This window comes from Salmo salar, chromosome ssa01 (genome assembly GCF_905237065.1).
Source record: "Salmo salar chromosome ssa01, Ssal_v3.1, whole genome shotgun sequence".
NCBI lineage: Eukaryota > Metazoa > Chordata > Actinopteri > Salmoniformes > Salmonidae > Salmo > Salmo salar.
Window position 1 is genome coordinate 155,869,777 of NC_059442.1, and position 27,485 is coordinate 155,897,261.

The following is a 27,485-nucleotide window of genomic DNA, read 5'->3' on the forward strand; positions in this document are numbered from 1 at the left end:
CCTTTAGTTTCTATTTTTCTCCCGCTCTCAACCCATCAACATTATGGAACTATTTAAAAAGGCACCACTGGGATACAACTGCATTCAGCCCCTTACATGCACACACAAACAGACACATACCAAAAAAACAAACACACCGTGCAATGCAGAGGAAGTTTGGTGTTCTATGCGTAGTATCTTTTGCTTGACCTCTGACTCCTTGGTGACATGCTGGCTGACCCCTGACCTTTCTGTGTTTCTCTGAGGTGAGGTGTTAGTGAACTGGCCGGGCCCTGCAATGGACTGGGACTGTACACAATCTATACAAGGGAGACGGAGAGAAAGGAGAGAGGAAGAAATCACTCACTGGATTATTGTGTATAAAGAAAAATGTCCATGATACAAAACAATTATTCCTAGTAAATACCCACTGCAGACACGAACTGTGAGTGTAAAGACTAGACAGACTATATCCATACCTGTGGATTGTGAGGGTATTGGCCGGTCCTCCGTGCCTCCCTGTGTCATGGCAGAGTTGATGGGTGACATGATGAGAGTGGTGGTGTCTGACGCAGGCTGGATGAACACCTCTCCCAGCTCACTGTAGCTCTCAGTCAGCAGGCCCTGCTGCTCCATCAGCAGACACTGCATCTTCTCTATGTAGTGGTCCAGACCAGGCTCTAACTGGGATTGCCCCTGGGCCTGGTGAGAATGGGATGTCTGTGTCAGTGATGGTGGTCCTGCAAGGTCCCGTATGCGCCCCTCACCCACCCCGATCCCAATACTCCTGGTCTTGGTGGGGTCGGGGAGACAGGAAGGACCACAGGCGATGTTCCGGGTCTTCAGTCCAACCAAGAAGTTGTCGTTCACGTTAGTCATCCCGACCCCAGCGTCTCTGGTTGTTGCCTTGGCGACAGCCGCATTGGTTTGGGTTGGTTGTTCTGCGTTTCCTCCCCATGGCACGGTCGTTCCAATGCCGACGGAGCAGGTCTTAGCAACGGCCTGGATTAGCTCTAGGACCCTGCTGTTGCCAACAGCGATGTTCCGGGTGATAGTGTGTGTGGTGTTGGTGTGTTTCTCCTGGGTGTTGAGCACGGTGTTGGTGCTGGAGTTGGTGTTGAACGAGCGGCAGGTGTTTGTGAAACGGGTGACCGAGCTGAGTGTTGGTGATGTGTTGGTGCGCTGGGAGACCGTCTGAGGTGACACCATGACACCTGAATCCACCCGTCTGACTGGAGGGTCGGTTTCCATGCCGACCTCCTTTACAGCACTCATCACGTCGTCGACCGTACAGTCCCCGCTCCCCACCGACACCAACTGACACTCCCTCATCCCCCATCTTCTCGCTGCAGCCAAACTCTCCATGGTGAGATCTGTGTTCACTCCTGCCTCACACACCCTCACCCCTGTCCCCACACCTTGGGTGAACATCACCACCTGTCTCCCAACACATTGGTCCCGGGTCCCCACTCTCTCTCTGACCACCCACCAAGTCATCGGTACCTCTGGTCCTGAGCTCACACTCTTCAGCTCCGGCCTACAGGACACTCCAACACTACAGCTCCACCCCTCCACCTCCAGTCTACCTCCAGCCGAGGCATCCTGGACCTCTGTGTGGTTGCCCACCCCCAGGCTCCTGGTCTGGGTCTTGGGCCTGGCCTCCAGGGCCTCCGTGGCTGTGGAGGTGCTGTGGGTGGATGGCCTGGCGGTGGAGCCTTTATCAGCCTTGTTCCTGGCCCCGGCAGCCTGTAGCTCCAGCTTCAGCCTGCCCATCTCCGTCTGCAGGGTGGACTCCTTTACCTCTGCCTCCAACTGACATACCCTCTCCTTCAGAGCTTCTATGATTCTCTGCTGGGCATCTAGCTCCGACCCCTTATCCGCGGTGACAACGAGGTGGGCCTCAGTTACACCCGTTGCTACGCATCGTGTGTCTGTGGGCTTGGTCTTCACGGCGATGTCCCTGTGTTGTTTTGAGGACCTGACATCTAAGATGGCATCCAAGTCTTCATCAATGCTGACGGATACTGATTTGTGAGCTCTGCAGTTGCTGCATAATGTGTTCTGGTTGAGGCCATGCCGTGCTTGCAGGCGACCGCCCTTGATGTTCCTCTCCAAAGCCTCCATCTCAGCAGTCAGCTGCTGGAACTCCTTCAGGCCAGAGGAGGCACTGTTGTGCTCTGCCTTGTTCTCCAGCCCATCTTCAGGTTTCCCTAAGAGTTCGGAGGCCTTCCCAACCCGGAACCGACCGGCGCTGCCCATGCTGTGGGCTCTCTTCCGGAACACGTCACTCAGCTCTTCTTGGTCCTGGTTCTTCATCCGAGAGACCAGCTGTCTCTTCTCCTCCTGGAGGACAGAGATCTTCACCTGTAGAACAGGGATGCTCCTCACCTGTATAGAGATACATTAAAATCAGCTAACTAAAACTGGCTAGCTAGCTAGCTAACATATACTTGCACACTATCTACAAAATCATTATACTGATATTTTTTAACATGGTTTGTGAACAATTTCTTATTTAATATAAATTGATACTGGGATTAAAACACACAATAGCTTTTTATACTTTATTTTAGCACATTAAGTCAGTTTCTAGAATGAAAGATTCCCTGACCAAGATGGCTAACATTTTAGACCTGATGCCAATGTCCATTCTAGTGTTCTATTTAATTCAGTGCTGACCTGTTCCTCCAGCTCCTTCAGCCTCTGGATAGCCATCAACATCTGGTCCCTGACATGCTGCAGGTGCAGGGGGCTGAGGCCCGTGACTGGGGTGTCCCTGCCAGAGCTCTGGGGGCTGGGTCTCAGGGACCCTCCGCTGCCCAGGGAAGAGCCATGGTGGAGGGATAGGGGCAGGGAAAGCTCACCTTCAGCATGGGGCTTGTTGACGTTTCCGCTGTTGTTCTGGTTGTAGGAACCCCAGCCGGTGAAGGCGGACAGGGAGCCACTGGAGCCCACTCCCCCGAAGCTGGCTAGGCGCCGGCGGGGATGGGGCTCAGGGTGGGGCTGGGCTGGGGTGGTGCTGGAGGTTTTCTCCTGCTCCAAGCGCCAACGGGTCTCCACCAGGGTCTTCTCCACTAGAGGGTTGAACCTGGGGGTGTTCAGGGAGCGGACGGCCGGAGCAGGCTTCCCCTCTTGGGGTTTCAAAGGGACGGAGGACCCCTCTTGACTAGACGGGGTGGTGCTGCTGGTGGTAGAGGTACTGTGGGGTGGAGGAAGAGGGGGTTTCCCTCGGTTACCGGTCGACATGGCAGACTGACTCACCCGCGTGTCACCACTACTCGCCGAGGACAGGGATTCCGATGAGGTCCATGATTGGCTGGGTGTGGTGCCACTTTGCGCTTCTGCCCTGCTGTTGGTCACCCTGAGGGGCTTCCTCCTCAGCCTATTAATGGTGGAGCCGTTCTGGATGTCGTCCACGTACTTGAGGAAGTCCAGGTCCAGCTGGTAGCCGTAAGGCGTCTCCAGACAGTAGGGGGCGGTCGCCTCAGTAGCACTGACTGACCTTCCTCTGTTACCTGGTAGAAGAGAGTTAAAGAAAATGACTATTGTTCAATTGTACATGTCCTACCATCAGGACCAGAGGAGAAGAAAGCAGGAAGTTATGTTATGGCTTATGAATTCATGAAGAAATATTTAAAAAACATTGGGTTGGTTGGTATGAGGAAATGAAAGACAGCAGGCAGGAATGTGGAAATGATCAGATTCCTGAGAGCTCTCCCTGGTATCAAACATAGGGTAGAAATCATGATTCAGTTAAATGAAGAAGACAAAGTTGTCAAACTGTATCATGTAGAACTACTGTTAGTTTGCAATAAAGATTTTGAATGCAATAGGCCTAGACATACCAGTATTTGATTTGTCGTCCGATGACCTAGAACTAAAAGCATTCAATTTGAATCAATGTATTTATTAATTCATTCATTGTCTGCATCAAGATTCTTTAGAGATATTTCTTTAGAATATAGATTAGACATATAGATTTAGACATATTTGGCTAACTCTAACCAAGAATATTTGCACGTATGTTTCTCAAATTTGTTTGGCAAATAAAGGAAGATACAAGTTCAATGGCAAAGTATTTTTTCAAATTTAACAGTACTGAGTGGCATCAACCTTACCTAAATGTTACACGTCATCCTCAATCCAGTAGGCCTACACGGTATTGTTGTCCATGTTCTCTCCTCCCTGTATTAAGATTGTTGCCTCTCCTAACTTTTCTGACAATATCCTCTCCAGTCTCTCCAATGAGGCAAAATGAGATCGGCCAAGAGTAGACTATACCAACACAGAATGGAACGTCATTGGCTGACAGAACCCTCCAATCAGTAAGCCTCTCTACTTAGACTGGACCAACTGAACTCTATAATTACTGTGCAAGTAATTATATTGCCCAACCATTTTCTTGGCATTCATTCTATAAACTCGCTCCTTTTACAAATATTTCAGCTGCTCACTTACATAAGGATATTGACTAACTATGCATATTAGGTAAGGACAGAAACAACAATTGTACAATACCTTGGCCATTTCTGTAAATGTGTGTGTCTTGAGCCATTGGTACAGTTGATCCTTATGGCAAAGAAATGGTTCTGGGTCCATCCATGTGTGAAGTCCAGCTCAAGACCTAATGTGCATCTTGAAGACTGTCAAATAGACAGAAATATCTTATAACATCTTGGAAGAATATAAAGCATATATTCTCCTTTTCTCTCACACACACACACACACACAAGCTGGCAATAACAGATCAACAGTGCTTACACATATGTAACTAAATACCAAATGAGACGTACTGTATGAGGGATAATTCTGCAGAGATGTAACAAAGCTGAACACCGATCCTTAGAATCAAACAGTTCTTACTGCACTAGTATGCTTTTGGCACCAGCATTATAATACTGTATCCCTTTTCCTGTAAGGAAGAAGCACACAACAGTGATTAAGACAGACCATTATCTTCTTAGAGAGTAATGTAATTTCATTGAAGGAACATTTCTACTAGGAAGGGGTTCTCTTATAAAAAAGGCTGATCCTCACAGCAAGTCTCTACGCCCTATGCAGGGAATAGGGTGCTATTTGGGACACAGCCCAGAGTTCTGTCCTATGAACCTGCTCTCTCACACACCTTTCTAATCCAGCCAATTCCTACTGTCAACTTCTGACACTGTCCAGGTACATGTGTAGTGCTGCAGACAACAGTAGTGTCAACTCAATACATAATGGTGTTCGAATTCTATTTCTATGGGTGGACTCTGAACACACACACACACACACGCTTAGGACTGTGAGGAATGCATGCAGCCTAGCACTTAATCAGCACATGCCAATCTGAAGCAGGTAAGGAGGGACATGTTTGGCATTGAGACTTGTGAACTACACTTCACAACTCTAAAATTAAAAGTATGACAAAAATTCTGTCAGGCAGTTCGAAGTCATTATTTTCCCATTCAAATCACTGCTCGTTTATGTATGGGGTGAAGCTGGCAGGGAGGGTTGATTTTGGTTGGAAACGCTCCACTCTGCCCCATAAAAAGCCCATCTATTTGAGGACTCTGGTTAGGACTGTTAGATGGTGGTGAGAAGCCACCATTGGCTCCAGCTCAGAGCCAAGGCAGAAATAAAATGCAGCAGCAGCCTGCCTCGACCCAACCTACACTGCACTGCCATCTGTAGGGCTTGGAGAAGAAGATGTTGGTAGGAGCTGAGCAGAATTGGAAACATTCGATTTGGCCAATCATGAAAATGAGAAAAAAACATTCAAGCCCAAATCAGACTATTTTGTCACACAGAGTAGACAGATATGGAGAAGAGTCCATGATGCAGGGCCAAACTGAGAACATCCAGGGCGGGGCAGTCAGAGACTTGCCATGCTGAGCCAAGTCTTACTGACCCAATCCAAGCCACCTCCATCAGGGCAAGGTGGCCTGAAGAACACACTCATCAACAGCTTATATTTATTTAGAGGTTCACATGTCCTGCCATTGTTAGGTGAGGAGGCAGAATGTGGATATATGGCTGTTTGTACTGGGTCCATTACTTAAAGACATCCTCTTGGATGAAGTCAGTGAATGCAATTTGGTTCAGATTTTCCTCAGCAGACAACTGGGAGTTTGGGACATTGTACTCAGAGAAGATAAAACAATACAGAAAAACTCACAAGCATGCCAGAGGTCAATTATGGAGCTGGCTGTGTAACTTCAGAGAGAAGAAAGAACAAACTTGGTGTTCTATACTTCATTATAAACTGAGTAGTTTGGGTCCTGGATGCTGATTGGCTGAAACAGCATTTCAGCCGTGTGTCAAATCAAAATCAAATTTGATTTGTCACATGCGCCGAATACAACACCATGAAATGGTTACTTACAAGCCCATATCCAACTTTGCAGTTCAAAAAATAGAGTTAAGAAAATATTTACAAAACAAACTAAAGTAAAAAAAAAAATAACACGGCTAAATACAGGGGGTACCGGTACTGAGTCAATGTGCTGGGGTACAGGTTAGGCGAGGTCATTTGTACATGTAGGTAGGGGTAAAATGACTATGCATAGATAAAAAAACAGCGAGTAGCGACAGTGTAAAAACAAAGGCTCCAATACCGCTTGCAGTGCCGTAGCGGAGAGAACAGTCTATGACTAGGGTGACTGGAGTCTTTGACAATGTTTTGGGCCTTCCTCTGACATCGCCTAGTATATTATGTACTGGATGAAAGGAAGTTTGGCCCCAGTGGTGTACTGGGCCGTACGCACTACCCTCTGTAGTGCCTTACGTTCGGATGCTGAGCAGTTGCCATACGAGGTGGTGTTGCAACCGGCCAGGATGCTCTCGATGGTGAAGCTATATAACTTTGAGGATCTGGAGAACAATGCCAAATCTTTTCAGTCTCCTGAGGGGGAAAATGTGTTGTCCTGCCTTATTCAAGACTGTTTTGGTGTGTTTGGACAATGATAGTTTGTTGGTGATGTGGACACCAAGGAACTGGAAATCTCGACCCGCTCCACTACAGCCCCATCGATGTTAATAGGGGCCTGTTCGGCCCTCCTTTTCTTGTCGTCCACGATCATCTCCTTCGTCTAGCTCATGTTGAGGGAGAGGTTGTTGTCCTGGCATCACAGTGCCAGGCCTCTGACCTTCTCCCTATAGGCTGTCTCATCATTGTCGGTGATCAGGCCTACCACTGTTGTGATGTCAGCAAACTTAATGGTGTTGGAGTTGTGCTTGGCCACGCAGTTGTGGGTAAACAGGGAGTACAGGAGGGGACTAAGCACGCACCCCTGAGGGGCCCTAGTGTAGAGGATCAGCGTGGCAGATGTTGTTGCCAAGCCTTACCACCTGGGGGCGGCACGTCAGTAAGTCCAGAATCCAGTTGCAGAGGGATGCGTTTAATCCCAGGGTCCTCAGCTTAGTAATGAGCTTTGTGGGAAATATGGTGTTGAAAGCTGAGCATTTTATTAGTCATATGTACAGGATACACATGGTATACACTGTCCAACGAAATGCTTACTTGCAGGTTCCTTCGACAATGGAACAATAAGAAATAATAAAAGATAAGAATACGAACTTAAGTAAACGGCTCAGTAGAATAGTGTACACACACAGTACCAGTCAAACGTTTGGACACACCTACTGATTCAACGGATTTTCTTTATTTTTACTATTTTCTACAAGGGAGAATAATAGTGAAGACATCAAAACTATGAAATAACAAATGGAATCATGTAATAACAAAAAAGTGCGGGAGTTGTAGCGATGAGACAAGACAGTAACTACTAACAATTGTATACCATGAAATTGGTAAGAAAAAAAAAGAAAAAAATATCTTTGTCTGAATGCAGCTGTATTGACCCTCTGGGAAGAATTAAACTTGTTTAAGCTTTCATAGTGTCCGTTGAGTTTTTTCTACTCTAAGAATTAGAACCTAACAGCGTGAAGAAAAGACAGAGACAAAGGGGGCGGAGATCTGGCTGCCTTCTGAGAATTCGTAGGTGAGTGAGTAAACCCCCACTGCCACCAGTTCTATTGACCAACGTGCAATCATTGGAAAATAAAATGGATGACCTACGATCAAGATTATACTACCAACAGGACATTAAAAACTGTAACATCTTATGTTTCACCGAGTCGTAGCAGAAAGACATGGATAATATAGCGGGATTGTCCATGCACCAACAGGACAGAGAAGCTATGTCTGGTAAGATGAGGGGCGGGGGTGTGCATCTATTTGTCAACAACAGCTGGTGCACGGTGTTAAATTTTAATGAAGTCTCTAAGTATTGCTTCCTTGTGGTAGAGTGCCTTATGATAAGCTGTAGACCACACTATCTATCAAGAGAGTTCTCAGTTATATTATTCGTAGCTGTCTATTTACCACCACAAACCGATGCTGGCACTAAGACCACACTCAACCAGCTGTATAAGGCCATAAGCAAACGAAAAAATGCTCATCCAGAAGCAGAGCTCCTAATGGCCGGGGACGTTAAATCCATTTTCCCCTAATTTCTACCTGCATGTCACATGTGCAACCAGAGGGGGAAAAACATTCTAGACCACTGTCGTGTCTTTGGGGTACCATTAAACTGAAGACACGTTTATCAATTAACTCCCTGTAATTATTATCACGCGATCAAACTGATTCATCGTTTAATTGTAATTAACTAGGAGATCGGGGCACCAAGGAAAATAGTCAGATTACAAAGTTATAATTTTCCTAATATAACTTTCCTATATTATATTCTATTATAGTATAGGCCGATTATCTTCTGGTTTAAATGGTGTATTTTACCTCGCGTCCAGTCTCATTCCAAACGTCGTAAATTGTTGTATCTGCACGAACCCAGTCTTTACTAAGAGTCATCCATACATCAATTGTCTTAAAATAATTTATTTACTAAACTAATTAATTCACAGAAAGTATACAAACAGTAATTATCATCACAAAGAATTGGTAGAGTAATGTGCCCTAGTGGTCTAAACAGGCATGGCTGGTGTCTTGTTAACAAAGGGTCATAAACGGTCAGCTGAGGACACAAAGTTCATTAATATTAACAATTGACATGCTAATCCTTTGCACATGAACGCTCACTCATTTGAGAACAATTGCAATCAATATGTATTTACGCTCAGTGTGTCGTCGGGATCCTTGTTGGAGCGTCGTTTGGTTGGAGAGTTCTCTCTCTCTCGGTTAGAATGGATCTTTCAAAGCGACATTCATTAATGTCGTCATAGAATGGATGTTTCGTTGGTCTTCGCGTTCAATGATATAATTTACTTAGCTGCAGACTAATAATTAGTATCAAAGACTTGTTCTTATTCTGTCGGTATCAATAGTCTAAAAGTTAACCACGTGGTATGGTTCACTTTCAGTAGATGGGTTGGATGGTCAAACCTATTGGCCAACTTCTCGCAATGGAGTGGAGGCCTGGTCTGTTAGAAATGTAAATCAGGGTGTGTTTTATAGTGACCATAGAACAGGCTTGTCAAATGACGCCTGGTCCTGTCTGTGTCCCTGGGGGGCGTGCCGATGACTGAGTTAGAATTGGATTTCTGTACCAAGCTTATCACATTAACATCAGTACATAGCATCTCAATGTATTACAAATAGCTTTATCCTTATTAATACATTCTATACAACCATGTGGATGCAAGTCTCAAGCTGAGGCTATTATCTAAACAGTTTTATGGTAATATGGCTATATTGTCTCTTCTGAGTATCACAAAATTGTACCAAGCGGACCAGTTCGTAGCTGGATTCTTCACCAATCTTCCATACCTTCTCCAGAACACAAATGTCGCTTGGCTCCCCAATTCTGTGAGTTGGAAGAATTTCCTGTGTCTCTCTATGGGCCATGTGGCCAGAGACTCTCCTGGAATTTTACCACTCCTTCACACAGGGACTGGGTGGGGGAAGATAGGTTGGGGGATGGTGCAAAGGGGGGGAGGGGGTCAACTGTCCTCGCTGTACTCAAAGAGGCCAACGTCATGACACCACCTTTACGCCACACACAGAGATGCATACAAAGCTCTCCGCCGCTGTCCATTTGGCAAATCTGACCATAATTCTATCCTCCTGATTCCTGCTTACAAGCAAAAACTAAAGCAGGAAGTACTAGTGACTCGCTCAATACGGAAGTGGTCAGAAGACATGGATGCTTCTCTACAGGACTGTTTTGCTAGCACAGACTGGAATATATTCCGGGATTCATCAAATGGCATTGAGAAATATACCACCTCAATCATCGGCTTCATCAATAAGTGCATCGACGATGTCGTCCCCACAGTGACAGTGTATACATATGCCAACCAGAAGCCATGGATTACAGGCAACATCCGCATCGAGCAAAAGGCTAGAGCTGCCGCATTCAAGGAGTGAGACACTAATCCGGACGCTATAAGAAATCCTGCTATGCCCTCAGACGAACCATCAAACAAGCAGGGCTTGAAAACTATTACGGACTACAATGGAAAACCCAGCCACGAGCTGCCCAGTGACGCGAGCCTACCAGACGAGCTAAATGCCTTTTATGCTCGCTTCGAGGCAAGCAACACTGAAGCATGCATGAGAGCACCAGCTGTTCTGGATGACTGTGTGATCACACTTTCCATAGCCGATGTGAGCAAGACCTTTAAACAGGTCAACATTCACAATGCCGCGGGGCCAGACGGATTACCAGGACATGTACTCAAAGCATGCGCGGACCAACTGGCAAGTGACTTCACTGACATTTTCAACCTCTCCCTGACCGAGTCCGCAATACCTACATATTTCAAGCAGACCACCAAAGTACCTGTGCCAAAGAAAGCGGAGGCAACCTGCCTATATGATTACCTCCCCGTAGCACTCACGTCGGTAGCCAGGGCCATTAACTGGAAGGTTGCTGGATTGAATCCCCGAGCTGATAAGGTAAAAATCTGTCGTTCTGTCCCTGTTCCCCAGGCGCCGAAGACGTGGATTTCGATTAAGGCAGCCCCGCGCACCTCTCTGATTCAGAGGGGTTGGGTTAAATGCAGAAGACACATTTCAGTTGGACAACTGACTAGGTATCCCCCTTTCCCTTTCCCATGAAGTGCTTTGAAAGGCTGGTCATGACTCACAGCAACAGCATCCTCCCATATACGCCTACACCCACTCCAATTCGCATACCACCCCAACAGATCCACAGATGACGCAATATCAAATTGAACACCATACTGCCCTTTCCCACCGGGGCAAAAGGAACACCTACGTGAGAATGTTGTTCATTGACTACAGCTCAGCATTCAACACCATAGTGCCAACGAAGCTCATCACTAAGCTAAAGACCCTGGGACTAAACACATCCCTCTGCAACTGGATCCTGGACTTCCTGACGGCCCGCCCGCAGGTGGTAATGGTAGGCAACAACAACTGCCACGCTGATCCTCAACACTGGGGCCCCTCAGGGGTGTGTGTTTAGTCCCCTGGTTTACTCCCTGTTCACCCACGACTGCGTGGCCAAACACAACTCCAACATCATTAAGTTTGCTGACGACATCACAGTGGTAGGCCTGATCACCGACAACGATGAGACAGCCTATAGAAAGGAGGTCAGAGACCTGGCAGTGTAGTGCCAGGACAACAACCTCTCCCTCAATGTGAGCAAGACAAAAGAGCTGATCGTGGACTACAGCAGAATGCGGGCCGAACATCAACGGTGCTGTAGTGGAGCGGGTCGAGAGTTCCAGTTCCTTGGTGTCCACATCACCAACGAACTATCATCGTCCAAACACATCAAGACAGTCATGAAGAGGGCAACAACACCTTTTCACCCTTAGGAGACAAAAGATTTAGCATGGGTCCCCAGATCCTCAAAAGGTTCTACAGCTACACCATCGAAAGCATCCTGGCCGGTTGCATCACCGCCTGGTATGGTAACTACTCGGCATCTGACCGTAAGGCGCTACAGAGGGTAGTGCGTACAGCCCAGTACATCACAGGGGCCAAGCTTCCTGCCATCCAGGACCTATATACACACTAGGCGGTGTCAGAGGAAGGCCCCAAAAAATTGTCAAAGACTCGAGACATCCAAGTTAGAGGTCGACCGATTACGATTTTTCGCCGCCGATACCGCTACCGATTAATGTCGGGTCAAAAAAATCCACTGCCGATTAATCGGACGATTTTTGGGGAGGGGGTAATAATGACAATTACAACAATACTGAATGAACCCTTATTTTAACTTAATATAATACATCAATAAAATCAATTTAGCCTCAAATAAATAATGAAAAATGTTCAATTTGGTTTAAATAATGCAAAAACAAAGTGTTGGAGAAGAAAGTAAAAGTGCATTATGTGCCATGTAAGAAAGCTAACGTTTAAGTTCCTTGCTCAGAACATGAGAACATATGAAAGCTGGTGGTTCCTTTTAACATGGGTCTTCAATATTCCCAGGTAAGAAGTTTTAGGTTGTAGTTATTATAGGACTATTACTCTCTATACGATTTGTATTTCAGATACCTTTGACTATTGGATGTTCTTATAGGCACTTTAGTATTGCCAGTGTAACAGTATAGCTTCCGTCCCTCTCCTTGCTCCTACCTGGGCTCGAACCAGGAACACAAAGACAACAGCCACCGTCGACGCAGCGTTACCCATGCAGAGCATGGGAAACAACTACACCAAGTCTCAGAGCGAGTGACATTTGAAACGCTATTAGCGCGCACCCGGCTAACTAGCTAGCCATTTCATATCGGTTACACCAGCCTAATCTTGGGAGTTGATAGGCTTGAAGTCATAAACAGCGCAATGCATTGCGAAGGGCTTCTGGCAAAACGCACAAAAGTGCTATTTTGAATGAATGCTTACGAGCGTGCTGCTGCCTACCATCGCTCAGTCAGACTGCTCTATCAAATCATAGACTTAATTATAACATAATAACACACAGAAACACGAGCCTTAGGTCATTAATATGGTCGAATCCGGAAACAAAACGTTTATTCTTTCAGTGAAATATGGAACCGTTCCGTATTTTACCTAATGGGTGGCATCCATAAGTCTAAATGTTCCTGTTACATTGCACAACCTTAAATGTTATGTCATAATTACGTACAATTCTGGCAAATTAGTTCGCAAAGAGTCAGGCGGCCCAAACTGTTGCATATACGCTGACTCTGCGTGCAAGGAACGCAAGAGAACTGACACAATTTCACCTGGTTAATATTGCCTGCTAACATGAATTTCTTTTAGCTAAATATGCAGGTTTAAAAAGATATACTTCTGTGTATTGATTTTAAGAAAGGCATTGATGTTTATGGTTAGGTACACGTCGGAGCAAAGACAGTCCAACGATTGTGCTTTTTTTCGCAAAAGCGCTTTTGTTAAATCACCCCACGTTTGGCAAAGTCGGCTGTCTTTGTTAGGAAGAAAAGTCTTCACAGTTCGCAACGAGCCAGGCGGCCCAAACTGCTGCATATACCCTGACTCTGTTTGCAAGAGAAGTGACACATTTTCCCTAGTTAAAAGAAATTCATGTTAGCAGGCAATATTAACTAAATATGCAGGTCTAAAAATGTATACTTGTGTATTGATTTTAAGAAAGGCATTGATGTTTATGGTTAGGTACACGTCGGAGCAAAGACAGTCCTTTCTCGCGAATGCGCACCACATCGATTATATGCAACGCAGGACAGGCTAGATAAACTAGTAATATCAACCATGTGTAGTTAACTAGTGATTATGATTGATTGATTGTTTTTTATAAGATAAGTTTAATGCTAGCTAGCAACTTACCTTGGCTTCTTACTGCATTCGCGTAACAGGCAGGCTCCTCGTGGAGTGCAAAGCAGGTGGTTAGAGCGTTGGACTAGTTAACCATAAGGTTGCATCCCCAAGCTGATAAGGTAAAAATCTGTCGTTCTGCCACTGAACAAGGCAGTTAACCCACCGTTCCAAAGCCGTCATTGAAAATAAGAATGTGTTCTTAACTGACTTGCCTAGTTAAATAAAGGTCTAAAAAAAAATATATATATATATAATAATAATGATTATGATTATTATTTAAAAATATATATTTTTATATAAAATATTTAAAAAATAAAATAGAAATAGGAAAATTGGTGGCCAAAAATACCGATTACGATTGTTATGAAAACTTGAAATCGGCCCTGATTAAATCGGCCATTCCGATTAATCGGTCGACCTCTAATCCAAGTCATAGACAGTTCTCTCAGCTACCGCACGACAAGCAGTATCGGAGCGCTAAGTTTAGGACCAAAAGGCTCCTTAACTGCTTCTACCCCCCAACCCATAAGACTACTGAACAATTAATCAAATGCCCACCGACTATTTACAGCGACGACCCCCCCATTTAAAAATAAATGATTTACACTGCTGCTACATGCCGTTTATTATCTATGCACTTCACCCCTACCTGCATGTACAAATTACCTCGACTAACCTGTACTTCTGTACCGGTACCCCCTGTATATAGCCTCGTTATTGTTATTTTATTGAGTTAGTTTATTTGGTAAATATTTTAACTTTTTCTTGAACTGCACTGTTAAGGGCTTGTAAGTAAGCATTTCACAGTAATGTTCCCACCATACATGTTGTATTCGGCGCATGTGACAAATAAAGTTTGATTAGATTTTTCATAGTTTTCATGTCTTCACTATTATTCTAGAATGTAGAAAATAGTAAAAAATTAAGAAAAACCCTTGAATGTGTAGGTGTGTCCAAACTTCTGACTGGTACTGTATGTGTGTCTGCGTGCGTGCGTGAGTGCGGTAAGGTCCGGAGAATCAGAGCAGTTGGTCAGTCCAGTTCGTCTTCAGCAGTGTGATGGTTTGTAGATAGAATCAGGTTCTGAACCTGTTGGTATCAGACCTCATATTCCGATAGCGTCTGCCCGACGTTAAGGGAGTGAACAGCTCGTGGCTGGTGTGTGGGTTCCTTGATTTTGCTGTGGGCCTTCCTCAGGCACCGTTTCCAGTAGATGTCCTGGAGGGGTGGGAGCACTGTACCAGTGATGTACTGGGCCATCTTCACCACCTGCTGGGGGGCCTTGCAGTCGTGGACGGAGCAATTCTCACACCAGGCCATGATGCAACCAGCCAGGATGCTCTTGATGGTGCAGCTGTATTATTTGGAGAGAATTTCTTCAGTTGCCTTAGGAAGAAGACGCTGTTGCGCCCTCTTGACAATAGTGGTGGTGTTGTTGGTTCATGTCAAGTCCTCAGTGATGTGGACGCAGATTAACTCAAAACTGCTGACTCTCTATACTGCAGTCCTGTTGATGTTCGATCGTGGCATGTTCGCTCCTGTGTAACAATCAATTATTTCGTTTTTCTGACGTCGAGGGCAAAGTTTGTGTCCTGGCACCACAATGCCAGTTCACTTCCCTCCACCCTATAGGCTGATTCGTTGTTGTTGGTTATCAGGCCTTACAACCTTGGCGTCATCAGCAAACTTGATGATTGAGTTGGTTTTGTGCAAAGCCACGCTGTCGTGTGTGAACAGGAAGCACAGCAGAGGGCAGAGGACACACCCCTGGGGGGCCCCTGTGGTAAGAGTCAGTGTGGATGAGATGTTGTTGCCAATCCTCACAGCCTGTGGTCTGCCAGTCAGAAAGTCCAGGATCCAGTTGTTGCAGAGGGTGGTGTCCGGACCCAGGGATCTGAGCTTGGTGGGAACAATACTGTTGAATGCTGAACTGTAGTCAATGAACAGCATTCTCACATAGGTGTTTCTCTTGTCCATATGCGTTACTGCTGTGTGAATAGCGATGGGAATTTTCCATGGATCTGTTGGAACGGTAGTCAAATTGGAGTTGTCCAGTGTGCCTGCCATGCAAGCCTTGATGTGGGCCATGACCAGCCTCTCGAAGCACTTCATGATGTCCGGGTCATTTGGGCATGTCACCTTGTTTTTCCTTGGGCACTGTGACGATGGTCTCCTTGAAGCAGGTGAGGACTACAGCCTGGGACAGGTTGAAGATCTCAGAGAAGATGTCTGCAAGCTTGTCAGAACACTGAGGACACGACCAGGGATGCCATCTGGGACGGCGGCTTTGTGAGTATTCACTTTTGGAGAGTTTTCCTCACGTCAGCCTTGGAGAGCGAAAGAATCTGGTCTGCCTCGAAGCAAGCATAGAATGTACTGGGAGGGAGGCTTTGGTGGGCACCACACAGCTGGAACATGAATTCAAGTTTGAGTCTTGACAATATATCACGGGTATGATGCATAGATACTTGTTTATTGTTCTATTAATGTTGGTAACCAGTTTATAATAACCAATATATTATAAACTGGGTGCTGTATCCAGGCACTACACTTCTCGTCCTGCATAAGAACAGCCCTTAGCCGTGGTACATTTAAGCAATAAGGTCTGAGGTGGTGTGGTATATTTGCCAATATAGCACGGCTAAGGGCTGTTCTTAGGTACGAGGCGAAACGAAGTTGAAAAGAAGTTATAGGGAATGGGATGAAAAGAAGGACGAACAAACTGAATGAGAGAGGGACAAATGACAGAGGAAAGAGGGGGAGGAAATGGCAGAGAACAAGGACAAGGCTTCATGCTGATAATGTCCTGAGAAAAGACCTCCAGCACCTATTTTATCTCGCTCTCCCTCAGCGAGGATGTTCCCATTCAGCACACTGGTAGACACGGAAGCCCTGTTGCCAAGGTGATCCCTCCCTGGCCCAGTCTCTGCTGTGAGGGCAGAAACCTGAGAGGGCCTTTCTCTGAGTGGGCCTTTATAACAGACACTGAGCTGAGGAGGCTGAACAACCAACACCACACACACACACCAAGCCTTTAGAACTCTACACAGCACTCTAGGACAGTGGATCCTGAATGTTTCTGAGCTGCTCTCCAAGTCGTTTTAATTTCCTTGTGACTGAAACAATGTTGAAACTTCCTGACTACAGTCTAATCTTTCACTGTGATCCAAAATGAACGAGCTCCTGACACAGATAAGAGACACTGTAAAGGAGACCTGGTTGTCAGAAAGCGTGTAACTATAAACCATGCATATGTGACTGGATGTCAAAGTCCCAGCCCTGGAAGTAATCCCACTTAAGCCTTGCTAAATGCAAAGAGGAATGATTTCACATTGTTTAAAACAAAATACATTTCTCAAGACTAAATGTCCAATTAAAGTCCTACAAAATACTTCTACACTATGGTTTCTCAGAAATCTCTAACCAGACCAGTGCATGAATGCTTTGATGTGTGAGATTATCTCTACTTGGTACAAATTACAACCAGGAACAATTTTGCCAGATCTATGGATTACCTGGATTTGGGGGACTGGTACAGAATAGTCCTATTTCTTATCTTCTCTATCCATCCATCGATCAAACCTTTTTAGACCATAATAGCCCATCACAGCCATCATTCTCAGCCGCTCAGTCCAAACACTAAATGAATATGCATGGCTTGCAGTGACGTAGATTGAGGTATGATTCACTGGTCCAATAAAAAATAGAAATAGGAGAATAGCATAATTGGGGAAGAATACTTTTGTAAAGTTTCAGGCCAAAGTAAAAACATTTTTTTTATTGGTTTGATATTCTGACTTCTCTCTTCGACAGAAGGTCCTAGAATGATATAAACACAGCAAAAAAGAAAATTCCCTTGTTCAGGACCCTGTCTTTCAAAGATAATTCGTAAAAATCCAAATAACTTCACAGATCTTCATTGTAAAGGGTTTAAAACACAGTTTCCCATGCTTGTTCAATGAACCATAAACAATTAATGAACATGCACCTGTGGAACGGTCGTTAAGACACTAACAGCTTTCAACGGTAGGCAATTAAGGTCACAATTATGAAAACATAGGACACTAAAGAGGCCTTTCTACTGACTCTGAAAAACACCAAAAGAAAGACGCCCAGGGTCCCTGCTCATCTGAAAGTGCCTTAGGCATGCTGCAAGGAGGCATGAGGACTGCTGATGTGGCCAGGGCAATAAATTGCAATGTCCGTACTGTGAGACATCTAAGACAGCGCTACAGGGAGACAGGACAGACAGCTGATCGTCCTCGCAGTGGAAGACCACGTGTAACACCTGCACAGGATCGGTACATCCGAACATCACACCTGCGCGACAGGTACAGGATGGCAACAACTGCCCGAGTTACACCAGGAACGCACAATCCCTCCATCAGTGCTCAGACTGTCCGCAATAGGCTGAGAGAAGCTGGACTGTAGGCCTGTTGTAAGGCAGGTCCTCACCAGACATCACCGGCAACATCGTCGCCTATGGGCACAAACCCACCGTCGCTGGACAAGACAGGACTGGCAAAAAGTGCTCTTCACTGATGAGTCGCGGTTTTGTCTCACCGGGGATGATGGTCGGATTTGCGTTTATCGTCGAAGGAATGAGCGTTACACCGAGGCCTGTACTCTGGAGCGGGATCGATTTGGGGGATCCGTCATGGTCTGGGGCGGTGTGTTACAGCATCATCGGACTGAGCTTGTTGTCATTGCAGGCAATCTCAACGCTGTGCGTTACAGGGAAGACATTCTCCTCCCTCATGTGATACTCTTCCTGCAGGCTCATCCTGACATGACCCTTCAGCATGACAATGCCACCAGCCATATTGCTCGTTCTGTGCGTGATTTCCTGCAAGACAGGAATGTCAGTGTTCTGCCATGGCCAGCGAAGAGCCCGGATCTCAATCCCATTGACCACGTCTGGGACCTGTTGGATCGGAGGGTGAGGGCTAGGGCCATTCCCCCCAGAAATGTCTGGGAACTTGCAGGTGCCTTGGTGGAAGAGTGGGGTAACATCTCACAGCAAGAACTGGCAAAGCCGGTGCAGTCCATGAGGAGATGCACTGCAGTACTTAATGCAGCTGGTGGCCACACCAGATACTGATTGTTACTTTTGACCCCCCGCCCTTTGTTCAGACACATTATTCAATTTCAATCACGTCTGTGGAACTTGTTCAGTTTATGTCTCAGTTGTTGAATGTAGTTATGTTCATCCAAATATTTACACATGTTAAATTTGCTGAAAATAAACGCAGTTGACATTGAGAGGATGTTTCTTTTTTTTGCAGAGTTTACCTAGAATCAGATGACGATAGAGAGCAAGGTACCGAATTTTCCCTCCCTTCCCCATATGTTTTCAAAAACAGACTTTAGTTGGTTTTAATAGGTGAATATTATGCGCTCCAGGCTAAGGGACCGTCTTAAAAGTGCAATCAGCTAAACATACGTATTTCTAACAATTGAAATTATCTAGTGATCTTAAACCAATTATGTTTTCTCCCACAACAATTACATTTTAAAATAGCAATCCTTTAAAATAAACGATGACATGTAAAAATAGAGCAAAAAAAACACAGGCCTATGATATTTATGACTCACCAGTTGGATTCGGTCTTATGTAGCAAAATTCGAAATTGTGTTTTTTTACATTAGATAAAATCATCTTTGAAAGTTTTGCTATCTAGTTTAGAGCTCTTCTTTGTCTACACCCATTCAGCATTGTTCACACCCTCTTAAGCTTTAGCCCCACCCATCTCGTTTTGCTCTCAAAGCACACACTTGACGCTCTGGCTCATGATTTGGTTACCTCTGGATAACATGAAAACAGCCTAACCAGCTCTGCTGGCAACAATTTAATTTTGTTTTGTTGCAGACGTTTACTGACACCGGCCATATTCAACGGGTGTTGTACACACGTCACTTTAGCTAACAAGCCGGCCAGCTAACTTTAGCTAGTTAAACAACAATGAACAGTGCCAACAATGCCACAGTGCTGGGAGCTAACCAACCAAGTTTAATGTTAGCTAGCTAACTTTAGGCTCTAACTAGAACAGCAAACGGCTCTGGGAAATGAATAATAATGTCAGCTAGGGAGCCAGCCAGCTAACGTTAGCTATCTAACAGTACACTTCAGCTTGAAATGAAGCAACTTTCTGTCAAAATTAGAAAACATGTAATCTCACCTATATACATCATCGTGCATGGACACATCTCCCTGTCAGGAATGCCATGCCACAGTTGCCCTGGGTTTGAATATGTAATCCGGAGACAGGTGTTTTCTCCATCTCGTTAGCTATCACTCATTTCAAAACTTGATCCTACAGAAAGTGGAGAGCAACACTTATGCAGTTCAACTACACATTTAAGAAAAAGCCGCGTTCGACAGGATTACCAACACAGACTGAAGAGAATCTATGGCAGACCAATCCGAACTCCTCTCTCGGCATGTCCAGCCCACTCATTCTCTCAGCCAATCATGGCTAGTGGGAAGGTTGCTAACTTTTTCTGTGGCTTAACAAGGCTCGCAATTTAACCATTTTATTCATATTTACAGATGGCATGCAAGTTTGTTATTAAGGCACCTGAACGTTCACATGTTTGAGAAGGCATTTCTAACCAAAAAAAACGCATTTGACAAATAAATCTTTTTTACATTCAAAACGGCTCTCCTGTGAAGTCTTGACTTGCGGCATACGCCTAGTTTCCTGAATTGGGTCACATTTCTAACTCATACACAACCTACTGTAGCCTACTTGCATGACCTAGATAGCTCAAAGCACTGGTAGCAAAGTGACTGATGTCCCTAATCCATGATACTCCCATTAGAATTCACATTTTAAAGTATATGATTATTAGTAATTATAATGGCTTCAGATCCACAGACAATTGTGTGTTCCCTGACCTTTATTATGAAAGCATTTCTTTCTTAGATTTTCTACAAATATTTCCCCTATTCATATGTTGCACCTCCATCACTCAGTTGTGTCATGCCATTGTTATACACGTTCTCAAGCCGCCCTCTGTCGGCAGCACCATTGTGGTGCCCTAAAGTGGTGATAAGCCCAGTCATATTCAAAAAATAAATAAAAGGTGTACCTTTAATTTGAGATGTCAAGGAACACACAGCACCAGACCTACCCATCACAAGACATATGCCTCTAAAAATCTGGTAAGTGGTGAACTGGAATTCTAATGAATGTACTGTAACATGGATGAGCGAGGTCAGTGACTTCATATGTGGTTTTACATCTCCATTTCACATGGATAGGAAACTTTTGAAAAGTATCCTTGTAAATGGGTCAAATATAGCACAGTAGTTAGAGGTTACTAATAAAAAATGTTAGTCCATTCAGCACCTGGAAGCAGTATGTGTAATATTCATATTGCACCTTTACGACGGTCCCTAAAAACACCTGAGCGCTAGAAGATAGCATATTGCCTTCTTCGACTCTGTTAGTAAGGTAATAGTCTTACTATAGGTAAATACAAAGGCTGTACCTTGCCCTCTAGAGTCATCTTATACTAGATATATCACTCATCATCCTAGGACCATCCGTCGGAGAGCTATTGACGACCTAACTCAGAATATCTCAAGTAAAAACAAATGTACTGCGGTTCGTTACCATGAGTGTAGTGGTCGGTTGGGTGCAATAAAACGTGCACAGCATGTTGGCATAGGTCTATGTCGAAATCCTTAGCCTACAATACGTTTATATGGCAGACAAATGTTTATATATATAGACAAGAGGTAAAAGTTACCATGATGCATGAAAGTTAAAATAATTAGCTAATTAATTCGACTCACCTGGATCAGAGAGTTGTACAAACGTTTAGCATGCCATTGTTGAATAAGTGTTTAAAGTATTTTTTAAAATCGTGCATCCAACTCGTTTTACAACTTCTCGTGAACATTCACGCTACATAATTTACTTTTCATCCAATTTCACTTCCTTTGGCCTTCAGTTTGGTGCGCCATTCATTTATTCTGTCCGACCCAATGTTTCACTATCCACTGGCCCTTTCACTGCCCATGCGCAGAAAGTTATCAACAAAGCACACCCGAGAGCTGAGCGACGCTCGTGAACGTCAGGTGCTTCTGTCGATGGTGAGAATGGGTTGATTCCATATTGATGAAATATTGATGAAGCTTTTTCAAACGCTGACTCAAACCGCTGGTGAATGGTTCTGAAATGCAAAGTAGCCTACATCCTTTTGGTGTCTATTTTCAGATGCGTGGCACAATGTGGAACTGTGAGTGAGTTAGGACAACATAGCCTATCATTGTAGGGCAGTGGCCCCTAGACACACACAAGCACATCATTTAAACACAGGGCTTATCTTGTTTTCTAGATTTTACAACTATTCTACTTGACAACTTTCAACTTTTTTTGTTTGAGTAGGTGAGTGATGCTATGCTGAGTATCAAAACCTCACAGGTAAAGAATGTATTGATTCATATTGATTCATTAATCTAGCTTGCAAATTTGTCAAGAGGCTGAGACAAATCACTTGGAGAGGGACAAGATTTAAACATTCCAAATAATGTTGGCTGTTCTGCTCTGTCATTTTCTTACCGTGTGACACTGTTTCATGTGGATTAATTTCCTTATAGCATTTTTCTTTGTGCCTGTACTGTAAGTATGCTCAAGTATCAGTGTTTGTTGACGCTGTATTCATGTAGAAGTATTCTTGCTCAGCCAACAAGACGATTAAGGAACAGCAAAATTAGACAACCCCAAATGAAAATAGTTTAGGTCAGCTTGTGTTATATGCAAGAGAAAAACAGCAAAAAAGTGCTGTTTGAATAGAAATAGTGCTACATAACATAGAACCATATAGCTCAAAACTTCTAACTTTTTTTTGTTTTTCCACAACACTAGAATTTTTTGTTGTTGTTGCGTCCTTTCGAATAGCAAAGAACACTCTTCAAGAAGAACCCTCTCCCTCTACATGGTTTCTATGTGTTTGATGCCATTCCATTCGCTACGTTCCAACCATTATTATGAGCCATCCTCCCCTCAGCAGCCTCCATTACTATAGAACCATTAATCACTTCAAAGAATCTCTCAAGAACCGTTTTTTAAGTGTATCCCAATCTCCAAGTCCAACAGCCAAAGTTGCTTCATTACCTTCACAATTTCTATATTTACACTCTTATAGGATAATGTGGAGCACTTTATTGAAATAATATCAGGCTAACCTCATTCACAAAGCTAACGAATGTAGGTCAATAGCAAAACATAAAGGCAATAAATATCACTACCACACAAAAGTTAAAGGCCAAGGTAACTAAATGGCAGCAATTGGAGATTTCAGCACCATGTACTGCGGCAAAACCTGGATACCGAGATCTGACGTTCTGTACCACATGGCAGTGGACAGTGCCGCGGCAGTCTCCGGTGAAGCTGGGACTGGGGAAGACGCCTAGAAAGCAAAAAGACAGAAGGGTTTTTATTGGCTTTATCCACAGATTATCCATTATACTGACCAGATACTCTAGTAGCCGCTCTAACAATGAAAATAAATGTCTTAAAAAATGGAAGGCGGTCGGGAGGAGGCAACCACCACATTCAAGCAACCACCATGACATCCTCTCCATAGATACTGTATATAATTAGGAGATGGTCTTGTCTCCGCCCTAACAATGGGAGACGTTGTCCGAAAGGCATGAAGGCAGGCGAACCGCTTATCGGTCTGCTTATGTCTGTATTCCCGTGTGGACACATTTTGACTGGAGTGAACCCTCTTCTTCTCTGCCTTCTCCCTCACTGTCATTACCAATTAATACTTTACCCAGACTTATACACATCTTGGACATTTACTTTTGCTTTGTGAACTTAAAGAATGGGAATTGCTTTTTGTGTCAGTGTCAAGAGTGAACCTCGTATTTGCGTTCACAAAGGGGAGAAAGCTTGCTAGCTAGCTATGTACCTAGATTCAAAACTGACCTGCTGAAAAGGTGAAATAGCTAATATATCTTGCTAGATATGAAGTGATATGTTGTGTTTGCTATTTAGTTGTAAATATGTATGCAAGTGTTATAGCTACTACTGTATGTATTACTTGTTTGTTTTGATTCATTGTTTTTAAGCCACGTTAGCATCTAGCTAGCTACTGATAGTGTAGCTGGCTGACTGCGCCATGCATTGGTTTGTTTCATTTGAATATAAATAACATGTTTCTTCAAAATGTATAGCTAACTATATGTATCCTTGACGTTGTTATATTGTGTTGTATTTCTGATGTCTGTGATCTGAAAGCCACGTATCCAAATTATTCAGATGAAATGTGTCCATATATTGGTATTTTAGTGCCACCTAGTATCAGTTGTAACTGTGAATGCTACATCAGCCTATGGCTGAGCTCAGTTGAGAAGTGTGTCATTTTGTCGGATGATAGCTATGAAGTATGCCGCCATCAGAGGCTATCGCTTGTGTATCTTGGCTACATTGGTATTTACATTTGGTGAAAATTGTTAGTCAATTTCGATTAATAACCATGTCACTGGTTGTTGGAGTTATCTGTTGTATGTTGAACTTGGGCTTCATCAAGGTTTATTTCTGAGTAAATCTGGCTTTGATAATAGCCAGTGCTCACCCAGCCACGAACCTCACCGTACCTGATTGCCTCAGAGGGATTCTGTGCAGGTTTGTGGAGAGGATGTATCCCGTCACCACAGCAGACATCCAGTTCCTCCCTCGCCCTGGCCGACCAGCTCAAGAGCTGGGGGAAGAGTTGGAGAGCTTGTCTGCGCCCACGTAGGTGGCCACTAACGGTTGGGATACATGCTCTGTGGGGAGTATGAGTCCACTGACCGGTTGGGATACATGCTCTGTAGGGAGTATGAGGCCACTGACCGGTTGGGATACATGCTCTGTGGGGATTATGAGGCCAATTACCAGTTGGAATACATTTTCTGTGGGGAGCACCAGAAATCACCGGCAACAACGTCACCTATGGGCACAAACCCACCGTTGCTGGACCAGACAGGACTGGCAAAAATTGCTCTTCAGTGACGAGTCGCGGTTTTGTCTCACCAGGGATGATGGTCGGATTCGCGTTTATCGTCGAAGGAATGAGCGTTACACCGAGGCCTGTACTCTGGAGCGGGATCGATTTGGAGGTGGAGGGTCCATCATGGTCTGGGGCGGTGTGTCACAGCATCATCGGACTGAGCTTGTTGTCATTGCAGGCAATCTCAACGCTGTGCGTTACAGGGAAGACATCCTCCTCCCTCATGTGGTACCCTTCCTGCAGGCTCATCCTGACATGACCCTCCAGCATGACAATGCCACCAGCCATACTGCTCGTTCTGTGCGTGATTTCCTGCAAGACAGGAATGTCAGTGTTCTGCTATGGCCAGCGAAGAGCCCGGATCTCAATCCCATTGAGCATGTCTGGGACCTGTTGGATCGGAGGGTGAGGGCTAGGGCCATTCCCCCCAGAAATGTCTGGGAACTTGCAGGTGCCTTGGTGGAAGAGTGGGGTAACATCTCACAGCAAGAACTGGCAAATCTGGTGCAGTCCATGAGGAGATGCACTGCAGTACTTAATGCAGCTGGTGGCCACACCAGATACTGACTGTTACTTTTGATTTTGACCCGCCCTTTGTTCAGGGACACATTATTCCATTTCTGTTAGTCACATGTCTGTGATACTTGTTCAGTTTATGTCTCAGTTGTTGAATCTTGTTATGTTCATACAAATATTTACACATGTTAAGTTTGCTGAAAATGAACGCAGTTGACATTGAGAGAACGTTTTCATGTTTTGCTGAGTTTAGCTGGTATGCCGAAAGTTCCTGGATATCATACTAAATTCACCAAAATACGAAGTGTACATGCAGTGGACACTATTTCTGTGCTTTTAGGGCCCATAATGCATTTCTTCCGAAAATGGGCATGGCTTCACAACATTTTCAGATTTGAAGAAAATGGCAGAAAGTATGCAGCCAAAGTCTGACGAAAGCGGATACAAATTCTTTGCTTTAACTAATTATAAAAAATTATGAAGAAAATGTTGAGCAATGTAATAAAGGGTTAGGGTTTCAAGTAAGTTACGTTACACGTTATGTTGGTTGACAATTTGTTAGCTACGCTATCCTTACGATTCGCATAGCATTACAGCAGTAGGTACCGGTATGTTAGCTAGCTACCTAACGTTAGTTGGCTACTAATACATCGAATTTGCCAGGCAGTATTATTAACTATCTGCTATCTAACTAACTACCCAATGTTTATTGACTTGATTATTCACATCACTCTTTGCTTAGTGGTATAGTTGTTGTGCGTTTCAATGGACATTGTTCATTCTGGCTATCTACTCGGATTTCATAGCACTCTCGCGCAGAATAACTGATTGAAGTTACGAACACTCAACACCTATTGAATATGGCCGGTGTCAGTAAATGTTGTAAAAAAAACGTTATTAAATTGTTGCCAGCAGCACATTTACAGTCACCAACGCTCTGGATAACATGAAAACAGCCTAACCAGCTCTGCTAGGGCGAGTAAAATGGTGAGGTATCTGTCATTTGTGTCTGGAAGTAGCTAGCCAATGTTAGCCAGTTAGCTCTTCCGTTGAAGGCTCGGATCAACCCTACTCCTCGGCCAAGAGTGTCCAGTGTCCGCTCTGAATGCTCCGAGAGCGAAGCGCTCTGAATTTATGAATGGACAATCTGACAATGCTCTGGATTTACGAGCGCCCAGAGCGCACTCTGGCACTCCAGATTGAATTTACTAACACAACCGAAATCGTAAAATGTTTAGCTAGTCAGTTGTATGCTAACAAGCTAGCAAAAGGTTGCATAGCAACAGCATAAACTTCTGGTAGACAGGCGAATCTCTAGTGTGCTCAACTGAAATGATACCGTTCGTTTACAGTATACTAAAATGAACCTATAGTATGTAGTATACAGTATATTAGTATGGGTATTCAAACACAGCGATGGTTAAAATGGTATGCACATGTTCAGTGCGTGATATTGCAAGTATGTATCTGATTGGATACGCATAGCTTTATTGATAGGCCCTCATTGGTTGTTGGCAAGGGTATTCAAGTGTGCTACCTTTGATCGTGTACAGATGGACTTAGCTTGGAACCGGCTAGGTTGTATTCGCTGTCATGTTGGAAATAAACCATCTTCATGATGTTAATGCTTTATACTGTCGAGTTTCTCTTTGCAATAACAAAAAAAAAACCTTTATGCAACAATGGTGGGATCTTTTTGTGTCTGTAAAATGTATTATGTGAGAAAAGGCGCTGGAAACGCATTTATGTGCAAATATATTGATATAATAACAATCATATTAAAGTATACTTGGAGTCATGCGATGATATGGTGTTGGTGTGTGGTCCTCCCGCTACAACTTAGGAAACCATGCAGTTTATTAGGCTACAGATGAAATAAATTATGATGAATATCATAGGGTGGTGAAAGTGCACAGTGATGAGCTTGATGCTCCTTTCCAATAAGTATTGTGGGTCATGGTGACATGATGATTGACACTTGACTGCCATTTGACATATACAAATATTCTTGCTCTTATCCAAAATAATCTCATAATGTAGATTAGCCTACCTGCACTGTATTTGGGCTCCCGAGTGACACAGCGGTCTAAGGCACTGCATCTCAGTGCTAGAGGCGTCACTACAGACCCTGGTTCGATTCCAGGCTGTGTCACAACCGGCCGTGATTGGGAGTCCCATAGGGCGGCGCACAATTGGCCCAGTGTTGTTAGGGTTTGGCCGGGGTAGGCTGTCATTGTAATTAAGA

At 44.4% G+C, this 27,485-nt stretch overlaps 1 protein-coding gene across 3 annotated transcripts in view; it reads right to left on the bottom strand.

The window, feature by feature from the left end:
* Window positions 1-21,804, bottom strand: part of LOC106569472 (KN motif and ankyrin repeat domain-containing protein 1) — a 29,970-nt gene extending 8,166 nt beyond the window's left edge. The window contains exons 1-6 of one of the 3 annotated variants that reach the window (XM_014140853.2): window positions 21,516-21,804; window positions 4,773-4,891; window positions 4,498-4,622; window positions 2,659-3,494; window positions 459-2,367; window positions 138-299 (exon numbers count right to left, since the gene is read on the bottom strand). In XM_014140853.2, coding sequence (XP_013996328.2) covers window positions 138-299; window positions 459-2,367; window positions 2,659-3,494; window positions 4,498-4,534 — 2,944 coding nt within the window. In that variant the 5' untranslated portion in view covers window positions 4,535-4,622; window positions 4,773-4,891; window positions 21,516-21,804. Of the gene's footprint in view, window positions 1-137; window positions 300-458; window positions 2,368-2,658; window positions 3,495-4,097; window positions 4,447-4,497; window positions 4,623-4,772; window positions 4,892-21,515 lie in introns of those variants that run through there. The other 2 variants (XM_014140872.2, XM_045692716.1) reach the window with 2 other exon arrangements.
* Window positions 21,805-27,485: the final 5,681 nt, after the last annotated feature.